Source organism: Syngnathoides biaculeatus, chromosome 15, assembly GCF_019802595.1.
Source record: "Syngnathoides biaculeatus isolate LvHL_M chromosome 15, ASM1980259v1, whole genome shotgun sequence".
NCBI lineage: Eukaryota > Metazoa > Chordata > Actinopteri > Syngnathiformes > Syngnathidae > Syngnathoides > Syngnathoides biaculeatus.
In genome coordinates, this window is record NC_084654.1 from 22,959,239 (window position 1) to 22,979,835 (window position 20,597).

A 20,597-nucleotide genomic window follows, 5' to 3' on the forward strand; every position below is an offset into this window, starting at 1 on the left:
TTGTAACTATTTATGGTTGGTCACTACTGTGTTTTGAATCCCGGGCACTTTGGTTTCCTCTCACATCCCAAAAACACGGGACACTCTAAATTGCCCGTAGGTGTGATTACGACTGTGGCTGTTTGTCACGGTGTGCCCTGCGATTGGCTGGCAACCACTTCTTGGTGTGCCCCGCCTCCTGCCCGTCGACAGCTGGGATGGGCTCCGGCGTTCCCCGCGACCCTCGTGAGGATAAGCGGCAAAGAAAATGGATGGAGGAAAAGATTTTTTTTTTTTTTTAAATGGACGAGAACTGGCAAATGTGTTCTGGTCAACACGGTACACAAGAAAGCGTGTCGCCCCAAATCAGAATCCGGTCGTAGTTTACAAACGCTGACCCGCGAAAGTTCCGTTTCGGGTCGCAGTCACGGAGGCCAAACTTGGCGTCGATCGCACCCTGAAGGATTTGAATCGTAAATATTGAACGGGTTTAACATTTACGATTGTCCGTCTGAGCGTTTTTGAACCCACCCCCACGCGGCAGCGTCATCAGTCAGGATGACCTTTGACAGATCCGATGATCGGGCCCTTTAATTGAAAGGGGGGAAAAAGCTAAAATTAGGCCCCGTTATCGATAAACAAACACGCCATTATAATCATATTACCGACATCTTTTTATTGGATGAACATCGGTGATCAAAACTAACGAGCCAGATGCTTCTTACTAACAAATATTGCAGTTAAATGACGCAGCTTTGTACTTCTTGGGACAGCATATTCGTGCTGTAACGTAGTAAATAAATAAATGCGCGTGGTTTCAGGCGAGGGTTGATGGAGGACGACGCCGAGCCCATCTTCGAGGACGTGATGATGTCGTCGCGAGGCCAGCTGGAGGACATGAACGAGGAGTTTGAAGACACCATGGTTATCGACCTGGTCAGTGACGGCCGTGCTCCATCGTGCCGTTCGAAACGTGTTTGAGCTGTTGTTTTATTCTGTTTTTTTTTTTTTTTTTCCCGAAACTCCACCAGCCTCCATCGAGGAACAGACGGGAGAGAGCGGAACTGAGACCGGACTTCTTTGACTCCGCAGCCATGATTGAGGACGAGTCGGTAAGCAGTTCATGGCTCGGGTTATGTTGAGAAAAAAATGTAAGAATATTACACTGGTGCCCTACGGAGCCCCTTAAAGGGAGATTGGAAGAAAAATAACTCGTTTCTCATTGTAATGAGTAACTAGTCCATTGGATGCGTGCATGTACAAAAGACCCTTATTCCTCGTTCAGGAAGCTACCGCTAGCAGGTAAATAAGCTACGACCCATAGGTAGCCGTTTTAGTAACTTACTCATGAGTTACAAAGAGTAACTTACTCATGTGTAAGATACTCATTATCTTTAAAAAAAAAAAGTGGAGGGGGAAGAGTGAGGCTACAGGGAGAAGAGAAGAGATAGCGAAGGTAGACAACTTCAAATATTTAGGGTCAACAATCCAGAGCAATGGTGAGTGTGGTAAGGAAGTGAAGAAACGGGTCCAAGCAGGTTGGAACAGCCGGCGAAAGGTGTCTGGTGTGTTATGTGACAGAAGAGTGTCTGCTAGGATGAAGGGCAAAGTTTACAAAACAGTGGTGAGGCCGGCCATGATGTATGGATTAGAGACAGTGGCACTGAAGAAACGACAGGAAGCTGAACTGGAGGCGGCAGAAATGAAGATGTTGAGGTTCTCGCTCGGAGTGAGCAGGTTGGATAGGATTAGAAATGAGCTCATTCGAGGGACGGCCAAAGCTGGATGTTTTGGAGACAAGGTTAGGGAGAGCAGACTTTGATGGTTTTGACATGTTCAGAGGCGAGAGAGTGAGGAAATCGGTAGGACGATGGTAAGGATGGAGCTACCAAGGAAGAGAGAGCGAGAGACAGGAAGACCAAAGAGAAGGTTGATGGATGTGGTGGGGGAAGACATGAGGGCAGTTGGGGTGTTGAGAGAGGAAGATGCAGGAGATAGGCTAAGATGGCAAAAGATGTGGCGACCCCTAACGGGAAAAGCTGAAAGGAAAAGTAGAAGAAGAAGAAGTGTAAGATACTCATTACAATGCGAGTGTCGAAAAACGGCTACCTCTGGGTCGTAGCTTATTTACCCGCTAGCGGTAGCTTCCTGAATAAGGAATAAGGGTCTTTTATACATGCACACATGCAATGGATTAGTTACTCATTACAATGAGAAACTTACTCATGAGCAATGGACTAGTTGCTCATTACAATGAGAAAGTTTCTCATTACAACTACTTACTCAACTTAGTAAGTTACTCATTGTAATGAGTAACTAGTCCATTGGATGCGTGCATGTATAAAAGACCCTTATTCTTCATACAGGAAGCTACCGCGAGCAGGTAAATAAGCTATGACCCATCGGTAGCCGTTTTTCAACACTCATTGTAATGAGTAAGTTACTCATTGTAACTCATAAGTTACTCATTACAAAGTTTCTTATTACAATGAGTAAGTTTCTCATTTCAATGAGAAACTGCGTAAGTTACTCATTGTAATGAGAAACTTTCTCATTGTAATGAGAAACTAGTCCATTGCATGTGTGCATGTATAAAAGACCCTTATTCAGGAAACTACCGCTAGGAGGTAAATAAGCTCGGACCCATATGTAGCTGGTTTTTTTTTCAATGTCCCTTTTGGGGCTCCGTAGTGCCCTGATTTATGACAAGAAATGTCGAGTTTTTTCATTCTATATTGATAATTTTTGTCATTGTGTGTGTATCATTGCAGGGATTCAGCATGCCCATGTTCTGATGAGAATGGTTTTGGGGGAAAAAAATAAAATAAAAATACGCGGCTCCTAATCGGGAAGTAAACAGCAGCGAGAGGGGTCGATCCACGTGAGCTGTCAATCAGTCCTTTACGAAGCAAGTATTGTACAAGTACTTCACCTCTGGACACGTGAGCCACCTCTTCCTCCTTGCCCGGACCGCCTGAAAAACGCGTTCCCCAGGCGTCGTTCGGTTCTGTACAGCCCCGTTTCCCTCCCCTCTCACTTCCCGCGTGTCGCACTTTGGTCCATCCAGTTCAATTCAAAAACGTGGACGTCGACTCTACATGTTCTATATCTGTGCTCTTATCACTCTCCGCCATCCTGTCGCCATTTCGGAGTCCCTCTGCACACGAGTAACTTTTTCTAAAGTAAAAAGAAAACCCACGAAAAAAAAGACCTTTTGAATTCTGTAGCTTTAGTACTGAAAGTTTTCAAAACAAGTGTTTGTTTGTACAGCGTTTTCTTCTCGAATGTGTATTCTCGTTTGTTGCCAAATGGTGGCCTACATACTAAACACTTCCAGATCTTCCCTGTTTCATCAGTTTTTCCTCCCAACCCCCCCCCCCAGTCACTGCTTCAGTATTTGCTGTCGCTCCCTCACCGTAGCAGACAGGTGTTGACTCGTGTCAGTATGTTGTTTGAACGCGTCTTCGGGTTTTTTGCTTGTATAAATATCACAAACGGTCCACGGAGCCCAAAGGTACTCCCAAAAAAGCCTCTTTTTTTTTTTTTTGTTTGTTTTGTTTGTTTGTCGACCTTCAATTGTTTTTAAGAAAATAAAATGTATAATCAATTTAGTTGTTTTGATTTTGCACCCCCACAAAAAAAAAAATGAAAGCGCTCATTTTTAAAAGTACATTCAGTAAAGCCTCGGTTTTTGAACAAAAATTTCAAGATTTTTTTTTTTTGCTTCTGCTTTCGAACAAAAATCGGTACGCGAACCCTCCCAACAAAACCCAAAACTAAAATATTGCGCGCAGCCAGACCAGCAGGCTCACGACACGCTTTGTTGTGAATTCCCACGCTGCCGAAAAAACCCAGAAATAACATCGCGTGTCCCGGTAGTGACTGTGGTTTTTCTTCTGATCGAGGACTGCCGTATTAACCCCCAATCATGGCTCCAAAGGAGGCAAGTTGCTTGTTTCAAGTAATTCTGCACTTTTGTTAATTAAAAAAAAAAAAAAAGTTTACAAGTCCGGTGGCCGAGTCGCTACAGATACCGCAATGCACTCCCAGCCTAGCGTACTCTACTACAAAAGCATACAAAACGAGCAAAAAATATATTTCTTAAATTATTTTATGATATAAAGTATAATAACTATACATGTATTTCTACTACGAATTTTATTATCAGGAAAAACTAAAAAAAAAAAAAAAAAAAAAAAGCTTTAAAAAGCCACATTTTTTAGGCTCGGAACGCATTATTTCTTTTTCCATTCATTGTAATGGGAAACATCGATTCGGTTTTCGAACAATTCACTTTTCGAACCGTTTTCTGGAACGGATTGTGGTCCAGAACCGAGGCATCACTGTATATCACAAAGAACTATCTCTACTTATGGTAGCTGACATTGAGAAGCTGTTGACAATAGTGATGCGGACCTTCCTATCTCAAAAAGTTCACCGGCTTGCTTTCTCCGCCCATCACCCCTGCGAGGAGTCTCACCTTCCTATTTGCTACTCCGCTATCATGGAGGCACAGGTGCATTGTGGGCAATCTGAGGACATTACAGAACGAGCGCAAAAATATGAACTACTTTGTTCTTGCGGGAAAAAGCCCCCAACAAGATGCAACGCTAGCCCTTTTTTTCTCCGAGTCCTTTATTTATTGCATCGCGATTTAAAAAAAGGCACCATCGTTTCCGCTTGACCTAAATCTAAACAAGGAGTGAAGCTGAAGGTTGGAGGGGGGGGGGGGGGTGGGGGGGGGAATAAGATATATTGACAAAATAGATGAAACGCATCAGTTGATAATGACAAGAATGTCCTTGACGAACTGTACAGATGAGATTGACCTGCTTATATTTCATTCATACACTCCAGGCTTCTTCCGGTGGAGTGGGGGGGAAAAAAAAAACCCAACAAGGCGAAGTTTCAGAGAGGAATGTTGGCGTGCTTCTTCCAGGGGTTGACCTGCTTCTTACTGGCGAGCACTTCCAGGTCACGGCAGATCCTCTTGCGCGTGCTGGACGGCTCGATGATGTCGTCCACGAAACCTGGTGGGGGTGAAATAAGGGAAAAGATTTGTGTTCAAATCCACCCGTCCATGTTTTTTGCAGCTTCTCCTCACGAGGGTCGCGGGGAGCGCCGCAGCCTATCCCGGCTGTCGACCGGGTTGCACCCTGAACCGGTCGCCAGCCAATCGCAGGGCACATAGAGACAAATAGCCACGCCCACAATCACACCTCGGGCCAATTTAGAGTGTCCGATTCATGTGTTGAAATGACACCGTCTCATTATCAAAAATATTGTGACAAACAACATTCAAAATTAGGTTCCCCAAAGTAGTAAGTAGTGTATAAATTTTAAACATTTTAAAACATGAATAGCGTTGGGCTCACAGTTGTGAGGACCCGGGTTCGATCCCAGCACCGCCTGCGTGGAGTTTGCATGTTCTCCCCCGTGCCTGCGTGGGTTTCCTCCCACATCTCAAAAGTATTCAACACTCTAAATTGCCTCTCGGTGTTATTGTGAGTGCGGCCATTTTTCTCCATGTGCCCTGCGATTGGCTGGCGACCAGTTCAGGGTGTACCCCACTTCCTGCCCGTTGACAGCTGGGATAGGCTACAGCACTCCCCGCGACCCTCATGAGGATAAGCCTCAAAGAAAATGGATGGATAGGAAAAACTTGTCCAAGTGGTTCAAAATTAAGTCCCCAAAATGTTAAACTACGGTGATTTGAAATTAATACAATTTCAAAACGGCATTAATAGAAGTATTATCCAAATACATTCTTGTAAATGTTGAGTAAATCCAAAGATTAATCTAAAATAAACAAAGTAAAATTTTTGTCCACTTTTTAAATTACAGTAAAAAAAAAAAAAAAAATCAAAAATATTTTATCACCCAAACAAAATCTACTAAATAGTTCCTGGTAGGCATGATTTCTAATTTAAAAAAAAATTCTAGACTACACTATTTATAGTTGATTATTACTGTCCAAAGTAAAGCGACTAATTTTCAAAATGACTTAATACTCTGAAAAAGAAAACATGTGGTAAGTTCCCCAAACTATGACCTTGCCTTTAGTTTTTGATGCATAATTTTTTTTTTTTGGGGGGGGAGTTTTTTTTTTCCTCAAGGAGAAATCCATTAAAAGTTGATAATCCACAACACACCTTGATGAAATTAAAAAGCAATATCATTGGCTACTGCTTGAAAGGGGATGACGGCTTAAATTTGGCGCTACCTCTGACCGCGGCGGGGAAAGGGTTGGCAAACTTGTCAACGTATTCGGCTTCGGCCTCCGCCTGGTTCTCCTTCCCTCTGAAGATGATCTGAACCGCTCCCTAATGCAGATGATTTGAAAATAAAAGATTCTCAGTCAAAGCCAGGCTTTTGTACTATAAAAAAAATAATAATAACAAGAACAATAAGGAGGGTTAAGTGTATCGATAAGTCGGATAATGTGGTTGCACAATCGATGGCGTCGTACTTTGGCGCCCATGACGGCCACTTCGGCCGTGGGCCAAGCGTAGTTGACGTCCCCTCGCAGGTGTTTGGAGCTCATCACGTCGTACGCGCCGCCGTACGCCTGAAATGACACAAGTTGATTGAAAAGATTTTAAAAATTTTGCCAAATGGGAATGTTTTTAGCACCACCCCCCCCCCCAAAAAAAAAAAAAAAGTTATCTGAAGTTCCAATTTGAATTTAGAACCCTCCCAAAAATCCCACACCCTTCCCAATAACAATGTAGTTCACCCAATACTTAAAACAAAATTTTCTAAAAATATGAAATTCTTAAAAAAATAAAATAAAATGATCACTGGGATCTAAAGTTCTTAAAAATAGAATTTTACCATTGTTAAAAATATATGTAATTCCCCCAAAATTAAGTATCACCCATGTCATTATTCTATTAGACTTACAAAATTATATTTGAATCTATAATTAATGCCCAGAGAAATCAAAATACTGTCCTCAAAATATTAAATTTGATCATAAATGACCCTTTCCAAAAAAATGTTATCTGAAGTTCCAATTTGAATTTAGAACCCTCCCAGATGTCCCACACCCTTCCCAATAACAATGTAGTTCACCAAATACTCCATTTTCTAAAAATATGAAATTTTTAACAAAAATAAAATAAAATGATCACTGAGATTTAAAGTTCTTAATTTAATTTTACTATTATTAAAAATATGTAATTCTCCCAAAATTAAGTATCACCCATGTCAATATTCTATTAGACTGACAAAATTATTTTTGAATCTATAATTAATGCTCAGAGAAATCAAAATACTGTCCTCAAAATATTAAATTTGATCATAAATGACCCTTTCCAAAAAACTGTTATCTGAAGTTCCAATTTGAATTTAGAACCCTCCCAGAAATCTCACACCCTTCCCAATAACAATGTAGTTCACCCAATACTTAAAACTAAATTTTCTAAAAATATGAAATTCTTAAAAAAATAAAATAAAGTGATCACTGGGATCTAAAGTTCTTAAAAATAGAATTTTACCATTGTTAAAAATATATGTAATTCCCCCCAAATTAAGTATCACCCATGTCAATATTCTATTAGAATTACAAAATTATATTTGAATCTATAATTAATGCCCAGAGAAATCAAAATACTTTCCAAAATATTAAAGAGGCCCCCCACAAAAAAGAAAAAAAAAAAAAATCCAATAAATCGAAGCTTTGCAAGATACCGATTCACGTACATTTTCAATAAAGATTGCATTTTATAATTAAAAATAATCCCTATAGCGCTACAAACTGGCCTCGGTTCTCGAATGAATATTTTGACTTTTTTCTGCTTCTGTTTTCGGACGAAAATCGGGACTCGAACGCCGCCAACAAAACCCGGAAATAACATAACTCGCGGGGCGGTATATTCGGTTTTCGAACAAATCTGTTCTCGCGCCGCCTCCTGGAACGGATTGTGGTCGAGAACCGAGGCCGCGCCGCATGTCCTCTCTTGAGACCTGTAACGGATCTGATCCAGGTCGGGCAAAACGTAAACCTCAGATTGGGTTTTGCACCTTCCTGGTGATGACGGTGATCTTGGGCACGGTGGCCTCCGCGAAGGCGAACAGCAGCTTGGCCCCGTGGCGGATGATGCCGCCGTACTCTTGCGCCGTGCCCGGCAGGAAGCCCGGCACGTCCACGAAGGTCACGATGGGGATGTTGAAGGCGTCGCAGAAGCGCACGAAGCGGGCGCCCTTCACCGACGAGTTGATGTCCAGGCAGCCTGCAACCGCCGAAAAAAATCAAATAAAATAAATTATTGCAAACGGACGCCGCTTGAACTACGTACGACGGGTCCGATGTGACTTGACTCACCCGAGGCCACTTTGGGCTGGTTGCCCACGATGCCCACGGTGCGCCCGTTCATGCGAGCGAATCCCACTACGATGTTTTTGGCGTAGTCGGGCATGATCTCGAAGAATTCTCTCTCGTCCGCTATCTAACAAAGGTGCACGAATTACCGTCATTTCCGGCCTTTAAGCCGCGACTTGTTTCGCACGCTTCCAATCTTGCCGTTTATGCGCCGATGCAGCAAATTTGTGCATTTTTTCTAGCGTACGCAAAGGGACACTCGAGTGGAAAAGGTAAGGGTGAAACTCGTGGAATATATGTGCCGAGGAAGTGACTTTTACCGGTATGCCCCTGTTAGCGCTGCGCTAGCGTGTTACTGCCATGTCTCAGTGATTTGTATCTGTATATTGTTTTTTCTTAACTGGCCCTGTTAGCGCATCGCTAGCGTTAGCATTCACGTTAAACTCTTGTTCCGTCTCCTGTTTTAATGTGGGCACTTGTATGAACCAAATGGTATTTCCTTTACAAATGTACTGAGTGAAGCTTATAACCGGGTGCGCTCTGTAAAACGGGAATTACGGTACTCACACTGTAGAATCAAGTAGAGTAGAAGTTCAGATACTTTTGTGTAGAAAAAAATAAATTCACCTTGTAAAAACAAAAGTGCTTGAACTGACAAAGTATAACCAGCCTATTTTGACTAGGAGTAGAACGCATTAATGTGTTTTCAAATGTAAGTACCGTAAATTCCGGCCTGTAAGCCACGACTTTTTTTCCACACGCTTTCAACCCTGCAGTTTATGAAGCTAATTTGTGCATTTTTTTCTAGCAGCCGCAAGGGGGCAGTCGTGCAAAAAAAAGGTAAGCGTGAGACCGGTGGAATATATGTGCCAAGGAAGTGACTTTTACCGGTCCGGCCCTGTTAACGCTGCGCTAGCATTTTACTGCTGTGTCTCAAGTGATTTTTACCGGTATGGATGTTTTTTAACCGGTCCTGTTAACGCTGTGTTAGCATTAGCACTGCGCTAGCTTTCTTTGTAAATATCCCGCGTTTCAATGTGGGCACTTGCGGCTTTTACACGGGTGCGGCTTATGTATGTACCAAAGGGTATTTCCTTTACAAATGTACTGGGTGAGGCTTATAACCGGGCGCGCTCTGTAGGCCGGGAATTACGGTACTCACACTGTGCACTGAAGTAGAGTAGGAGTACAGATATTTTTGTGTAGAAAAAAAATTAATTCACCTTGTTTAAAAAAAAAAAGAAAAAAAAAGTGCCAGAACTGACAAAATATGACCAGCCTATTTTGACTAGGACTAGAAAGCACAAATATGTTTTCAAATGTAAGTAAAAGGTCAAAAATAGTTACTCAAGTACAGCTACGCTAACTCCATTTTATTTGCCGTGATGGGTTCCTGCTGCTGCGTTGAACCACTCACAGCGGCGATGATGTCCAACATGTCGTAAGCCTTTGTCGACTCAAACGGGACGATCGTGTCCAGCATCGGGACCAGACGCTCGCTGCAAGGACGGGGAGGAAAAAAATGTACATAAAATTTGCAACCACGTCCAGCAGATGGCGCCATAAAATATGTTTACAGTTGTTTTTCACGGAAACATGAGTACCGTAATTTCCGGCCTACAAGCTGCAATTTTTTTCCACACGATTTCAACACTGCGGTTTATGCGGTGGTGTGGCTAATTTGTGCATTTTTTCTAACGGCCACGAGGGGGCACTTGAGCGGAAAAGGTAAGAATGAGACCGGTGGAATATATGTGCTAAGGAAGTGACTTTTACCGGTCATGTTAGTGCTGCCCTATATTTACCGCTGTGTTCATGGTGTCTCAGTGATTTTTACCGGTAGTTTTTTTTTTTTTTAAACAGGCCCTTTCAGCATCGCGTTAGCGGTGCGCTACCGTTAGCGCCGCACTTGCGGCTTTTCCACAGCTGCGGTGTATGCATGTACCAAATGGTATTTCCTTTACAAATGTACTCTGTGAGGCTTGTAACCAGGTGCGCTCTGTCGGCCGAGAATTACGGTAGTACGATTCCGACTCAAGCTGGGTGATGTCTTTTTAAGGCACAAACAATTGGACCATGCGTGCAGCGTATTTTTTTTTTTTTTTTGGGGTGTACCTGGAGTCGTGACACTCCCTGACAGGCGATGGATCCTGATTGCTCAGCGGCAAGAAGTTGAAGAAATGCCTCAGGTGCAAAAGCGCCTCGACGTCGTTCTCGAACGCCCGATGCGCCACGCCTGGAGGCAGAACCGCGACCGACGCTCACGACTTCCGCACGGGACCGAAACGACGCGTGCGACGAGTCGACTGACCGGACACGGCGGTGTGCGTCTTGGCGCCGCCCAGTTCCTCCTGAGTGACGTCTTCGTTGGTGACCGACTTGACCACATCGGGACCCGTGATGAACAGGTACGACGTGTCCTGCGGAGGCACAATGGCCGACTTTTAACCGCATCTACGTGAAATTATGTGCGAGATTTTTGCGCCCTGGCTCAGGTGAAGAAATTCTGTTTAGATGATAATTAATGCAAATATATCTAAAAGTATATCAGACCAGAGAACAAATCTTCGCGCTACAAAACAAAAATAATGTCCCAACGAAGTTAAATTCATGGCTAAAATTGGACGGATGACCGTGTCAAAATGGCGCATTACCGCCCTCACCTTGACCATGAAGGTGAAGTCCGTCAGGGCGGGCGAGTAGACGGCGCCGCCCGCGCAAGGTCCCATGATGAGGGAGATCTGGGGGACCACCCCGGACGCCATCACGTTTCTCTGGGGGGAAAAAAAAAAAAAAATATATATATATATATATCCAAAATACTGTACAGACGTTTATCGTCATGGCTGCTTTGCTTGTCAGGCATCTTCTAGATCACGGGTGTGAAACTCAAGGCCCGGGGGCCGGATCTGGCCCGCGAAGGCGTATCACGTGTATCAACTTCCATGATTTTTTTGTTAGAATCTGTACCAAAATTTCAAATTGCCTTATCGTATATGATGACGGTGAGATATTGCAAGGAGTTGTGTTACCAAAACATTACCCTTGATTTCTAATTCCCAAACTAGTTTGTAAATTTCCCATGTAAATATGATGAGGCGGAAGATTTTCATGGTTTCAGTCTTGACGCCCTTCTGAGAGAATCTGTAACTACAACGCGAACCGCGAGAAAAATGAGTTTGACACCCCTGTTCGAGATCCACTGTCGCATTGCGTAACAGGCCAGGCCCCGCCTCTTAAAGCCACACACATTCAAAGCCACATACTATCGTTTATTATGTCAGGTTAGCCACCTCAAGAGGACACAAAAAAAACTACCAGACCCTCTCGTGCATAACAAGGGACTACGGTGTGAAAAGTAAATTATGTAATTTTTTTCATTTTATTTTTATTACATTTTGTATTCATTTGTTTTATTTATTAATTTGGGATTTAGTTTGGTTTTATTGCAACAAATGCTTTCTATATTTTTTGTATTTAAAATAGTACAACCTTTTTAGAATTTTCCACAAATATTTAACAATAACTACCAAAAAATGTTTACTCATACAATTTCATTTTGTATACATTTGCTTACAATATTACATATTTCGTTTTTAATCAGTTCCATAAAACTACTATAATGTGTTACATTGCTCTAACAAAGCTCATCATATAAAATGACCAAGTTTTATTTGTAAAAAAAGTTAATAACTGTTGGGTGGCGTGTACTTTACCAGAAATATGTCCGCGTATCCCGCCAGAGACTCCACGCCCTCCTGGATGCGAGCCCCCCCGGAGTCGTTGAGTCCGATGACGGGCGCCCCCACCAACATGGCCTGGTCCATGATCTGAACGACGACGACAACCGCGACTCGCGCACGTTTAATCAAAGTAAACAAGCGCGCTCGAAATCCTCCCGAGCGAACGTTGATTACCTTGCAGATCTTCTGCGCGTGAGCTCCAGAGAGGCTGCCGCCAAACACGGTGAAATCCTGAACCCAAACATCACGTTCAGAGTCACAGACCCGATCCATTTATTTTAGTACGCTACATTTCGCAGGTGTCTTCAGATCCTTGGCTCTCGAACACAATCCGTTCCAGAAGTTCGGTTGAAAGCCAAAACGTTCGAAAACCAAACCATGTTTTCCCATTACAATGAATGGAAAATGAAATAATGCGTTCCAAGCCTAAAAAATTTGACTTTTTAAAGCATTTTTTTTTTTAGATTTCCTGATAATAAACTACATAGTAGAAATACATGTATAGTTTAAATACTTCATAGAATTGAATAATTTAAGAAATATATTTATTTTTTGCTTAAAATGTATGCTTTAGCGTAGTAGCGTAAGCTAGACTGGGAGTGCATTGCCGCATCTGTAGCGACTCGGCCCCTGGCCTTGTAAACCTTTTTTTATTAAAGGGGAGGAAACAAAAGTACGCAACATGTACAAAAAATTATAAGAAGTTGCAACTTTTATCAAATGAAGTAGTGGAGTCAAAGACCATTCCGACACCCACCTGACTGAACACGTACACCAGCCGCCCGTTGATCCTGCCGCTCCCCGTCACCACGCTGTCGCCGGGGAACTGGAGACGGAAGACGGGAAGTGACATCACACACTCAGGAAGAGGAGCAGGAAGGAGAGGACAAGATAACGACGACGCTGACCTTGTTTCGATCCTGTTCCATGCCGAAGTCGGCGCAGCGGTGCTCCACGAACATGTCCAGCTCCACAAAGGACTCTTCGTCCAGCAGGAGCGCCACCCGTTCTCGGGCCGTCAGCTTGCCCTGCGGGACCAGAATTTTTCACCGCAGGGGCAACCGACGATTGACCGTAAACGGAGGACAGGGAATGGAACCCGTATGGACCTGGACTTCAGCTCAGTGAGTCCCTCCGTGTGGAAAACTCGACACGTGACTTGAGTTTAATTGTTGGTGATGTCGCCACAGAAGTGGAAAAAAACGATATATTTATTTGAATTTTGGCCCGGCGACCGGTTCAGGGTGTGGTCCGCCTTTTGCCCGAACTTAGCTGGGATAGGCTCGATCACTCCCGCACCCTTGTGAGGATAAGCAGCAGGGGAATGGATGGAAAGATGTTCTTGATGGGTGATTCCACCAGGGAAGTGGAAAACCAAGGTTTGTTTGGGGTTTTTTTTTTTTTTTTTGCTTTTTCTTTGGATTTTTAGAGGCTAAGTGGAAACTTCCATAAGTGTTTTTGGTGTTTTATTTTTTTTCTAATTCAACCAATGAAGTGAACAACTTCACTAAACTATGTCACGACAGACGTGTCTAGCATCTGATTTGGATTTAATTTTTTGTGACGAAGTGACCGCAGATATGCCGAAACCCGAGTCAAGTTTCTGGTGCTCCAGAAATAAAATCACATTTACATTTTGGCTTCTGATTTTGTCCAGAAGAGGTTCAATTCCCAACGAAAGCGGAAAGTAAAAGTCAGCCGAGAAGCGTTCTCGCACCCGCTTGTGTTGCGCGTCGATCCTCTTCTGACCTCCGCCGGCCAGCGCCGCTCTGCGTTTCTTCTCGATGCGCTCCTTCACGGACAGGTCGCTGACGGAGTAACAGCGGTTCGGCTGGAGCCCCCGCGCGCCATGTTTGACCGGCGCCAGGGTCCTGAACGACAGCCGCAAGCCCTCGAACAATCCGCGAGTACCCCGAACAACACTGTAGGCCGCCATCTTGGCTGCGCGTGTTCTCTCGCGTGACGTAATGCGAGACGAAATGACGGACGGGTCGAATGAGCCAATGGCGAGCGAGGAATGTTATTCCTCCACCAATTGAATTAAAGAAGGGAGCTCGACAAGGCGGGACTTATTTTTCCTAGATTTTCCAGATATTGTTTTTTTTTTTTTTGTCCAACCCTCTTGTCCTCGCTGTGTTATTGTCATTGAGTTGTTTGTATTGTTTTTAAATACCTTTAAAATGCTAAAAAAAAACACAAACATGCCTAGGGGTGTTAAATTGGATATTTATATCGCATTAATCGTATTTTATTACGGTGTGGTCTGGAATGTCACCACAGCGATGGAAAAGTGGTCATTTAATAGAGACAGGGTGTGTATCATACTCTTGGATTACTGTACAGTACTGTATTTAAATTTTAACGTGTCCATTTTTAGAGCAGTGCGGTGTGCAATAGCGTCCAAAGGGGGGCGCTGTGACGTGGCTGCAGAGCTTTATTCACAAATTTCCTTCACGGTAACCACGGTAACTTGTGGCGAAGTCTCGCGCGAGTTCCGCCGGAGTCGAGCGAGGAAAGCGACATCCTCCGAGAGAAGCGCTTCCTTCACGCGAGGAAGTGGCAATAAATGATTGATGAAATTCTCACACGGCACGGCGAGCTGAGTGCGTGCTTCCGCCGGCCGGTTGCGTGGAAGGAGCCACTACCGCGGTATCAACTAACATCCAGACCCGCCCTACATACAAGGCAGCCCAAGGGGGAATTTGAACATTTCCGATAGCAGCTTTTTTTTTGGGGGGGGGGGGGGATTGAGGGGGGAAGCTAACGATGCTAACTTTAGCTTTGTTTACATGGAGCGCGCGCCTTGTACCCGTTAGCTAATTGCTAACCGAGTCTATTTAACCAACAAAGTATTAACCAGACGTTCACTTTTGACCGGAATTAAGCCACTTTTTAAATTTAATTTAATTTAAGTCGATGGTCTTTATGGCCGAGTCGGGTGTCTTCTGGCGCGAGGCAAATTGCTGCGGACACCACCGCGAGCAAGCTAGGTAGTTAAACTAACAAGCTAAATTAAGCTAGCCTCCGTCACACAATGCTAATCCTTTGAAGAAAGTTCCCCCATTTTTTTAGCGTAACAATGTGATCACTCATGACGACGTGCGGGTGATCGTTTTCATTAAAGAGCGCTGATATTTATTTATTTGTGCACGCATAAACCGACTGGAGATGCTAACGCTGCTAGCACGCTAGCTTCCCGGTTGTAGTGACCACTTATTCATATGTGGACGCAAAACTTCCCAGCTTGCTGCTTCCTTTCCACCCCGTCACTGGACTAAAAAAAAAAAAAAAAGGAAAATTCCGCCAGTAGCCCGACTGCATCGTTTGGATATTCCTTTCCCACAGAGGCGGTGATGAACCCGGTCAACGCGGCCGCCCTGTACGTGTCCGCCAGCCGGGCCGTGCTGCAATGTGACCCGCGACAGCCGCACACCTTTTCGGACATGTACACGCTGCTGCCCTTCTTCCGACAGTCGCTGGCTTGCCTCGTGTGCGGTAAGCAGAACTTGCATGAGAATCGTCATAATCGTGTTTTATTTTTTGGTATATAACCGTCGGTGGGCGTGAGTGGCTGCGCTTGACACAATTTGCCGTCGCCGTGGCAACCGAGGCCGAGCCCCTGTCATGTCTCCCTCTGTTTAGGTAGAGTGATGCTAAGTATTTATTAGTACTGTAGTATAGTTGTATTTTTTTTTATACATAATTTCCCCACTGTTATGTTTAAGTTCATCAGACAAATGTAAATTTAACGCAACTGACCTGAAGATACATATTTTTTTATGGTAATTTCAATTATTATGGGGGGGGATGGAAAAAGTGACCTTACGCTGTTAAGCAAAAGGGTGTTTTTGTCATTCTGAGGAAAGGTTTTGCGTTTGACCCAATAGTATGTTGCTACATGATGAGGGCTCACGGCATAATGGATTTGTTTATAAAGTTAACCAATTTGGCCACTGCAATATAAATCTAATTTAGGGATTTGGGCCATTTTGATGAATTCACGTCATAGCTGCTTTAAGTTTGGGATAAAATTTCTCCTCACCAGATTAGGGTCACCTACGTGATCTAATATGAGCCAGTACTGTATCCAAAGCATCTGTAGGTTTTCGTTAACTTTTTTTTTTTTTTGTTGGTTTGGTACCACTATTGATACAATTTAATCTTACCAAGCAGTTTTTAGAGTGAGACTCGTTGAACTAAAGTCACAAAGCCGGGTGGAACACGTTTTGCCGCAAAGCTAAAGAAAAAGCCAAACACCAATGTTCATAATTGATACTTGCAGAACTGAAGTCACTTTTACTCAGACGGCATCATTCATGATGGCAGGGGATCCATCTGTTGGGTTCGGTGCTAAAAAAAAATGGTGAAAATGAATCCCTTGATGCTCGTTGAACTGCAGTCACGAGTGATAACCGGAGGCCACCGTTAATGATTTGATATTTGCTGAACTAAAGTCAGAATTACCAATTCGACATGCAAGTATATCAAATACACGAGGAATTTATCTCCAGTACTGAAGAACAAAATTAAGCCATCCATCCAACTCGACACTTTCATTCGCTGACATTTGCATCCCTCACCTTTTCAAGCCATACAACACTCCCAAGTCACTGATACTACAGTAGAATGTGACAGTTGCGACCCCACATGGACAAAATAGTATATGACATGCACTTGTTGTGTTTAATAATCCAAAATCAATTACTCGATTAATTGGTGGAGTACTCAAATCTAAAAAATGTTTGCTAGCTGCTGTCCTACTTTCAATGAGAATTTGTTGTTGTCCAGGCGAGCTGGTTCGGGACCCGGTGTCGGCGCCGCACCCCGGCTGTCCGCACCACGTGTGCCTGGGCTGCCGGGGCCGGAAGACGGCGGCGGGGAGGGCGGCGTGCACCCGCTGCCGGGACGCCGCCGGCTTCCGGGAGGACAAGCAGCTGTCCCTGCTGGTGCAGCTCTACCGGAAGCTGTGCGTCTACGTGGCGCACTCGGCCCTGCTGCCTTGCGTCAGCTCCAACGCCGAGCTCATGGCGCTGCTGGAGGAGGCGCTGTTAGCGCCCGCGGACGACACAGAGTCACCGGACACCCAGGCTTCCTGCACAAGTGTGGAAAGTATGGAATTTTATTTGATAGATGTATTTGGATTTGTATCCAAAAAAGGGATGGCCACTTGATTTGGTGTTACTCAATTTTTTTTCACAATTGAGAGGTCTGGTTACAAGGGCCTGGAATTTTGACATTTCAAATGTTTAGGAACTCTGGACGGCGAACCTGTGGAGGACGGCGAGTTGTTAGACGGTGAGCCGGCGGAGGACGGCGAGTTGGTGTGCAGCGACCCGTTGGACAATGAGTTGGTGAACTGCGGGTTGGTGGACGGGCGTCCCGTGGAGCTGGAAGCCTCGGCCGGCGAGTCGTCCACGCCCGACGAGAAGCTGCACGTACCCGCTGAGCTCTACCCTGAGCCGGGGGGGTGCAACGGGGCGCTCCTGGAGAACCTGGAACCTTCCTCGCCCGAGCTGGAGGTGTGCGAGCTGATGGAGGAGAGGCTTCCGGACCCCCAACCGGAGGGCCTCCCCGTATCCGACACGGCCACTCTAGAGTTAAGTCTCACCACCGGACCCTTCACCGCCGGAGCCTTTGCCCCCGGAGGCTTCCCCGCCGGAACGTTTGCCGCCGCGCCGGGTGGCAGGGAGCTGGAGGAGGGCGAGGTGCTTCTCCTCAGCGTAGAGGAGGTCCTCCAGACTCTGGACCCCCTCCAGCCGGCTACCGTCGGCCCCCCGGACCGGCACGCCCACATGTACCTGCAGCTGGATGCCGCCCACAACTACACGCAGCTGCACACGGAAAGGACTCACATGGCGGTGACCCCCGTGTTCCCTCCCCCGACCGCTCCTCCCCCTCTTCCTACCTCACCTTCCTCGCCGTCGTCATCGCGCCACAAACGCAAGCGTTCGCGGTCGGAGAGCGACCGCGAGCAGGTGAAGCCGCTCCCCATCGCCTCCATCCTGCAGGGGCCGACATCGCCTCACGCCCCGCACGCCGCCGCGCCCTCCTTCGCCGCACCGCCGCACGCCTACTCGTCCCTCTACAACGGGGCGCCTCCCAAACCCGCCGCCCGCCACCATCACCACCATCACCACCACCACCACCACAGCAAAGCTGCCCGCAAGCACGGCGAGCTGGCCGTCAAGAAGAAGGCACGTTCGGCCAATAAGAGCAAGGAGCGCAGCAAAGAGCAGCGGCTGCAGCTCTCCGGTTGCCTGGTGCCCCCCGCGCCGGCGCGGCCCCCGTACAAGAAGCCCGTGGAGAAGAAAGGCTGCAAGTGCGGACGCGCCACCCAGAACCCGTCGGTGCTGACCTGCAGGGGGCAGCGCTGCCCTTGCTACTCTAATCGAAAGGTGAGAAAATGACCAATTCACATTCTTCCCCTTCCCCTAAAAAATTATACTTTAAATTGCATTTTTTTTTCAACGTGTAAGCACCCAGATATTTTCAGCCGTTACAGTTATTTTATTCTGATTTTCTTTTTGAATTTTCATTACTTTTTTTTCATCCGTAGTGAAAATAAACGTTAGTTTTAATCTGGGAAAGCTGATTCCCCCCTGCAAAAATATAATAGTTTTAATACAGCAATATAACAATTTTTAAATTTTGATCTGATCAAAATCTATTTCTAAATTTATTTTTAGTCTAAAATATTTTTCCTTTCATTTCAATGTAGTCTTTTTTTTGTTTTCCTTTTTTTTTTTTTCTTTAAAAGTTTTCACTGCCGCCCTGGAAAAAAAAACCTGCCACTGGAGGTGGTAAGGTGTGTAAAAAAAAAAAAAAATGGATGCATAGATAACATTTTAAAAATGATTTTGGCGCTTAGTTCATTGTTTATATATTTTCAATTTGTAGAAGTGTTTCTGAAATCTCCCTTTTTTCCCCATCAAGATGAAGGAAATGGGAGGTACGGTGGATCAGCTGGAAAGCGTTGGCCTCACAGTTCTGAGGTTCCGGGTTCAATCCCGCACCTGCCTGTGTGGAGTTTGCATGTTCTCCGGGCACTCCGGTTTCCTCCCACATCCCCAAATCATGGAACATTAATTGGACACTCTAAATTGCCCCTAGGTGTGATCGTAAGTGCGGCTGTTTTGTCTCTATGTGCCCTGCGATTGGCTGGCGACCAACTCAGGGTGTGCCCCGCCTCCTGCCCGTCGACAGCTGGGATAGGCTCCAGCACTCCCCGTGACCCTTGTGAGGATAAGTGGCGAAGAAAATGGATGGATGGATGAAGGAAATGATTGTTGGGGGTCTTCTCTGCCCGCAGGCTTGCCTGGACTGCATCTGCCGGGGCTGTCAGAACTCTTACATGGCCAACGGCGAGAAGAAGCTGGAGGCGTTCGCCGTGCCCGAGAAGGCGCTGGAGCAGACGCGGCTCACGCTGGGCATCAACCTCACCAGCATCACGGCGGCCGCCGCCCTCCGCAGCCCGGCGGGCAGCGGCCTCCGCGCCGGCACCCTGCTCAACGTCGCCACGGCGACCGGCGCGCCGATGGCCACCGCCTTCCTGTCGGCCAGCAGCCCGCCGAGGGACCCCGCCTACGAGGACAGCCTGGAGCTGCTCATTGGCTGAACCCCGCCAGGAAGGTGGGCCGGACATTTCGTTTCTCCCCCCCGCCCCTCGGTGCTCATTGAATGTTTTGGCTGCTGGCCACATCTGGCCTCCTGAAGGGGGCGCACCATGGCAGCTGCTTTTCTTCTGTGGTGGAAAATGCGCAGTAGTTGGACTAGCGTGGGCGTGCCAAATCCTGGTGTATCGTGCCTGCCTGCGTATGTGTGTCTCAATCTTTCCCATCATACACCACTCTTGAAGGCAATAGGACCCCCCCACCCACCCCTAGTTTCCTTTTCACCACATCGCTGTGCAAGCGACCGTCACATCCACATCACATTGCTCCCACTTAGCGTGACTCGGTAAAACTTCCACGGTGCGGTCAAAAAACGACAGAGCTCCTGTAAAATCCCAAGCCATAGGTTGTCGTTACTGTTTTAGGCACCCCCACACCCCCCCCCCCCAAAAAAAAAAAAAAGATTTATTCCAGTGTGTAGATTTGTAAGAGACACAAAGAAAGAGCATGTGTGTGTGAGCGAGTACGGATGTCGTCCTAGTGCATCATCACTGTATCGGTCCAGCAAATGTGGGACCAATAAAACATTTATTAAAACAAAAAAAAAAAACAAACAAAAAAAAAACTGAGCGACAGAGTGAGGACTCACACCGATTATAGAGCATCTCTCCATTGGTAGCAGGTGGGTTATGACATAACGATCAGCATATATAATGTAATCTTCCCATATGTGTGCGTTTATGTGTCTTTTGGGGCATTACTTGAAGCCAGATTAGTTTTAATTTTTTTTTTTGTATCTCTAAATGTTTGAGGTTGAATTGAAAAGAATCACTGCCATAACAACACGGACATGTACAGTAAGACAGACATGTCAATTAAAAGATAGTTTTTTACTTTTTCACTGGAGTGTTGTGTGTGTGTATGCCTCGTTGTGGCTGCTCA

General features: G+C 45.5%; 3 protein-coding genes across 5 annotated transcripts in view; 2 read left to right on the plus strand and 1 right to left on the minus strand.

Annotated features, from left to right (window-relative positions):
* stag1a (STAG1 cohesin complex component a) overlaps positions 1-3,586 on the plus strand; it is a 40,600-nt gene extending 37,014 nt beyond the window's left edge. Inside the window, exons 30-32 of the mRNA XM_061844169.1 lie at positions 801-915; positions 1,011-1,091; positions 2,751-3,586. Of these exons, the coding sequence (XP_061700153.1) occupies positions 801-915; positions 1,011-1,091; positions 2,751-2,774 (220 nt within the window). The 3' untranslated portion in view covers positions 2,775-3,586. The remainder of the gene's footprint in view (positions 1-800; positions 916-1,010; positions 1,092-2,750) is intronic.
* A 616-nt stretch (positions 3,587-4,202) lies between these two features.
* pccb (propionyl-CoA carboxylase subunit beta) lies at positions 4,203-14,056 on the minus strand. The gene is made up of 14 exons (XM_061843423.1): positions 13,763-14,056; positions 12,954-13,073; positions 12,803-12,871; positions 12,220-12,276; positions 12,019-12,132; positions 10,966-11,076; positions 10,614-10,722; positions 10,418-10,538; positions 9,720-9,801; positions 8,306-8,429; positions 8,005-8,213; positions 6,449-6,547; positions 6,203-6,302; positions 4,203-5,009 (listed from the first exon to the last, which is right to left on the minus strand). Exons 1-14 carry the CDS (start codon positions 13,979-13,981, stop codon positions 4,888-4,890), a joined length of 1,656 nt encoding a protein of 551 aa, XP_061699407.1. The 5' UTR covers positions 13,982-14,056; the 3' UTR covers positions 4,203-4,887.
* On the plus strand, positions 13,038-20,556 carry msl2a (MSL complex subunit 2a). Of its 3 annotated transcripts, none has more exons than XM_061843422.1 (5): positions 13,038-13,169; positions 15,391-15,540; positions 16,834-17,154; positions 17,296-18,440; positions 19,355-20,556. In XM_061843422.1, the coding sequence occupies exons 2-5, from the start codon at positions 15,399-15,401 to the stop codon at positions 19,658-19,660; spliced, it is 1,914 nt and encodes a 637-aa protein (XP_061699406.1). In that variant the 5' UTR covers positions 13,038-13,169; positions 15,391-15,398; the 3' UTR covers positions 19,661-20,556. The 3 variants fall into 3 exon arrangements, with proteins under 3 accessions (XP_061699406.1, XP_061699404.1, XP_061699405.1); XM_061843420.1 differs by lacking the exon at positions 13,038-13,169 and adding an exon at positions 14,245-14,648; XM_061843421.1 differs by lacking the exon at positions 13,038-13,169 and adding an exon at positions 14,247-14,694.
* The last annotated feature ends 41 nt before the right edge of the window (positions 20,557-20,597 follow it).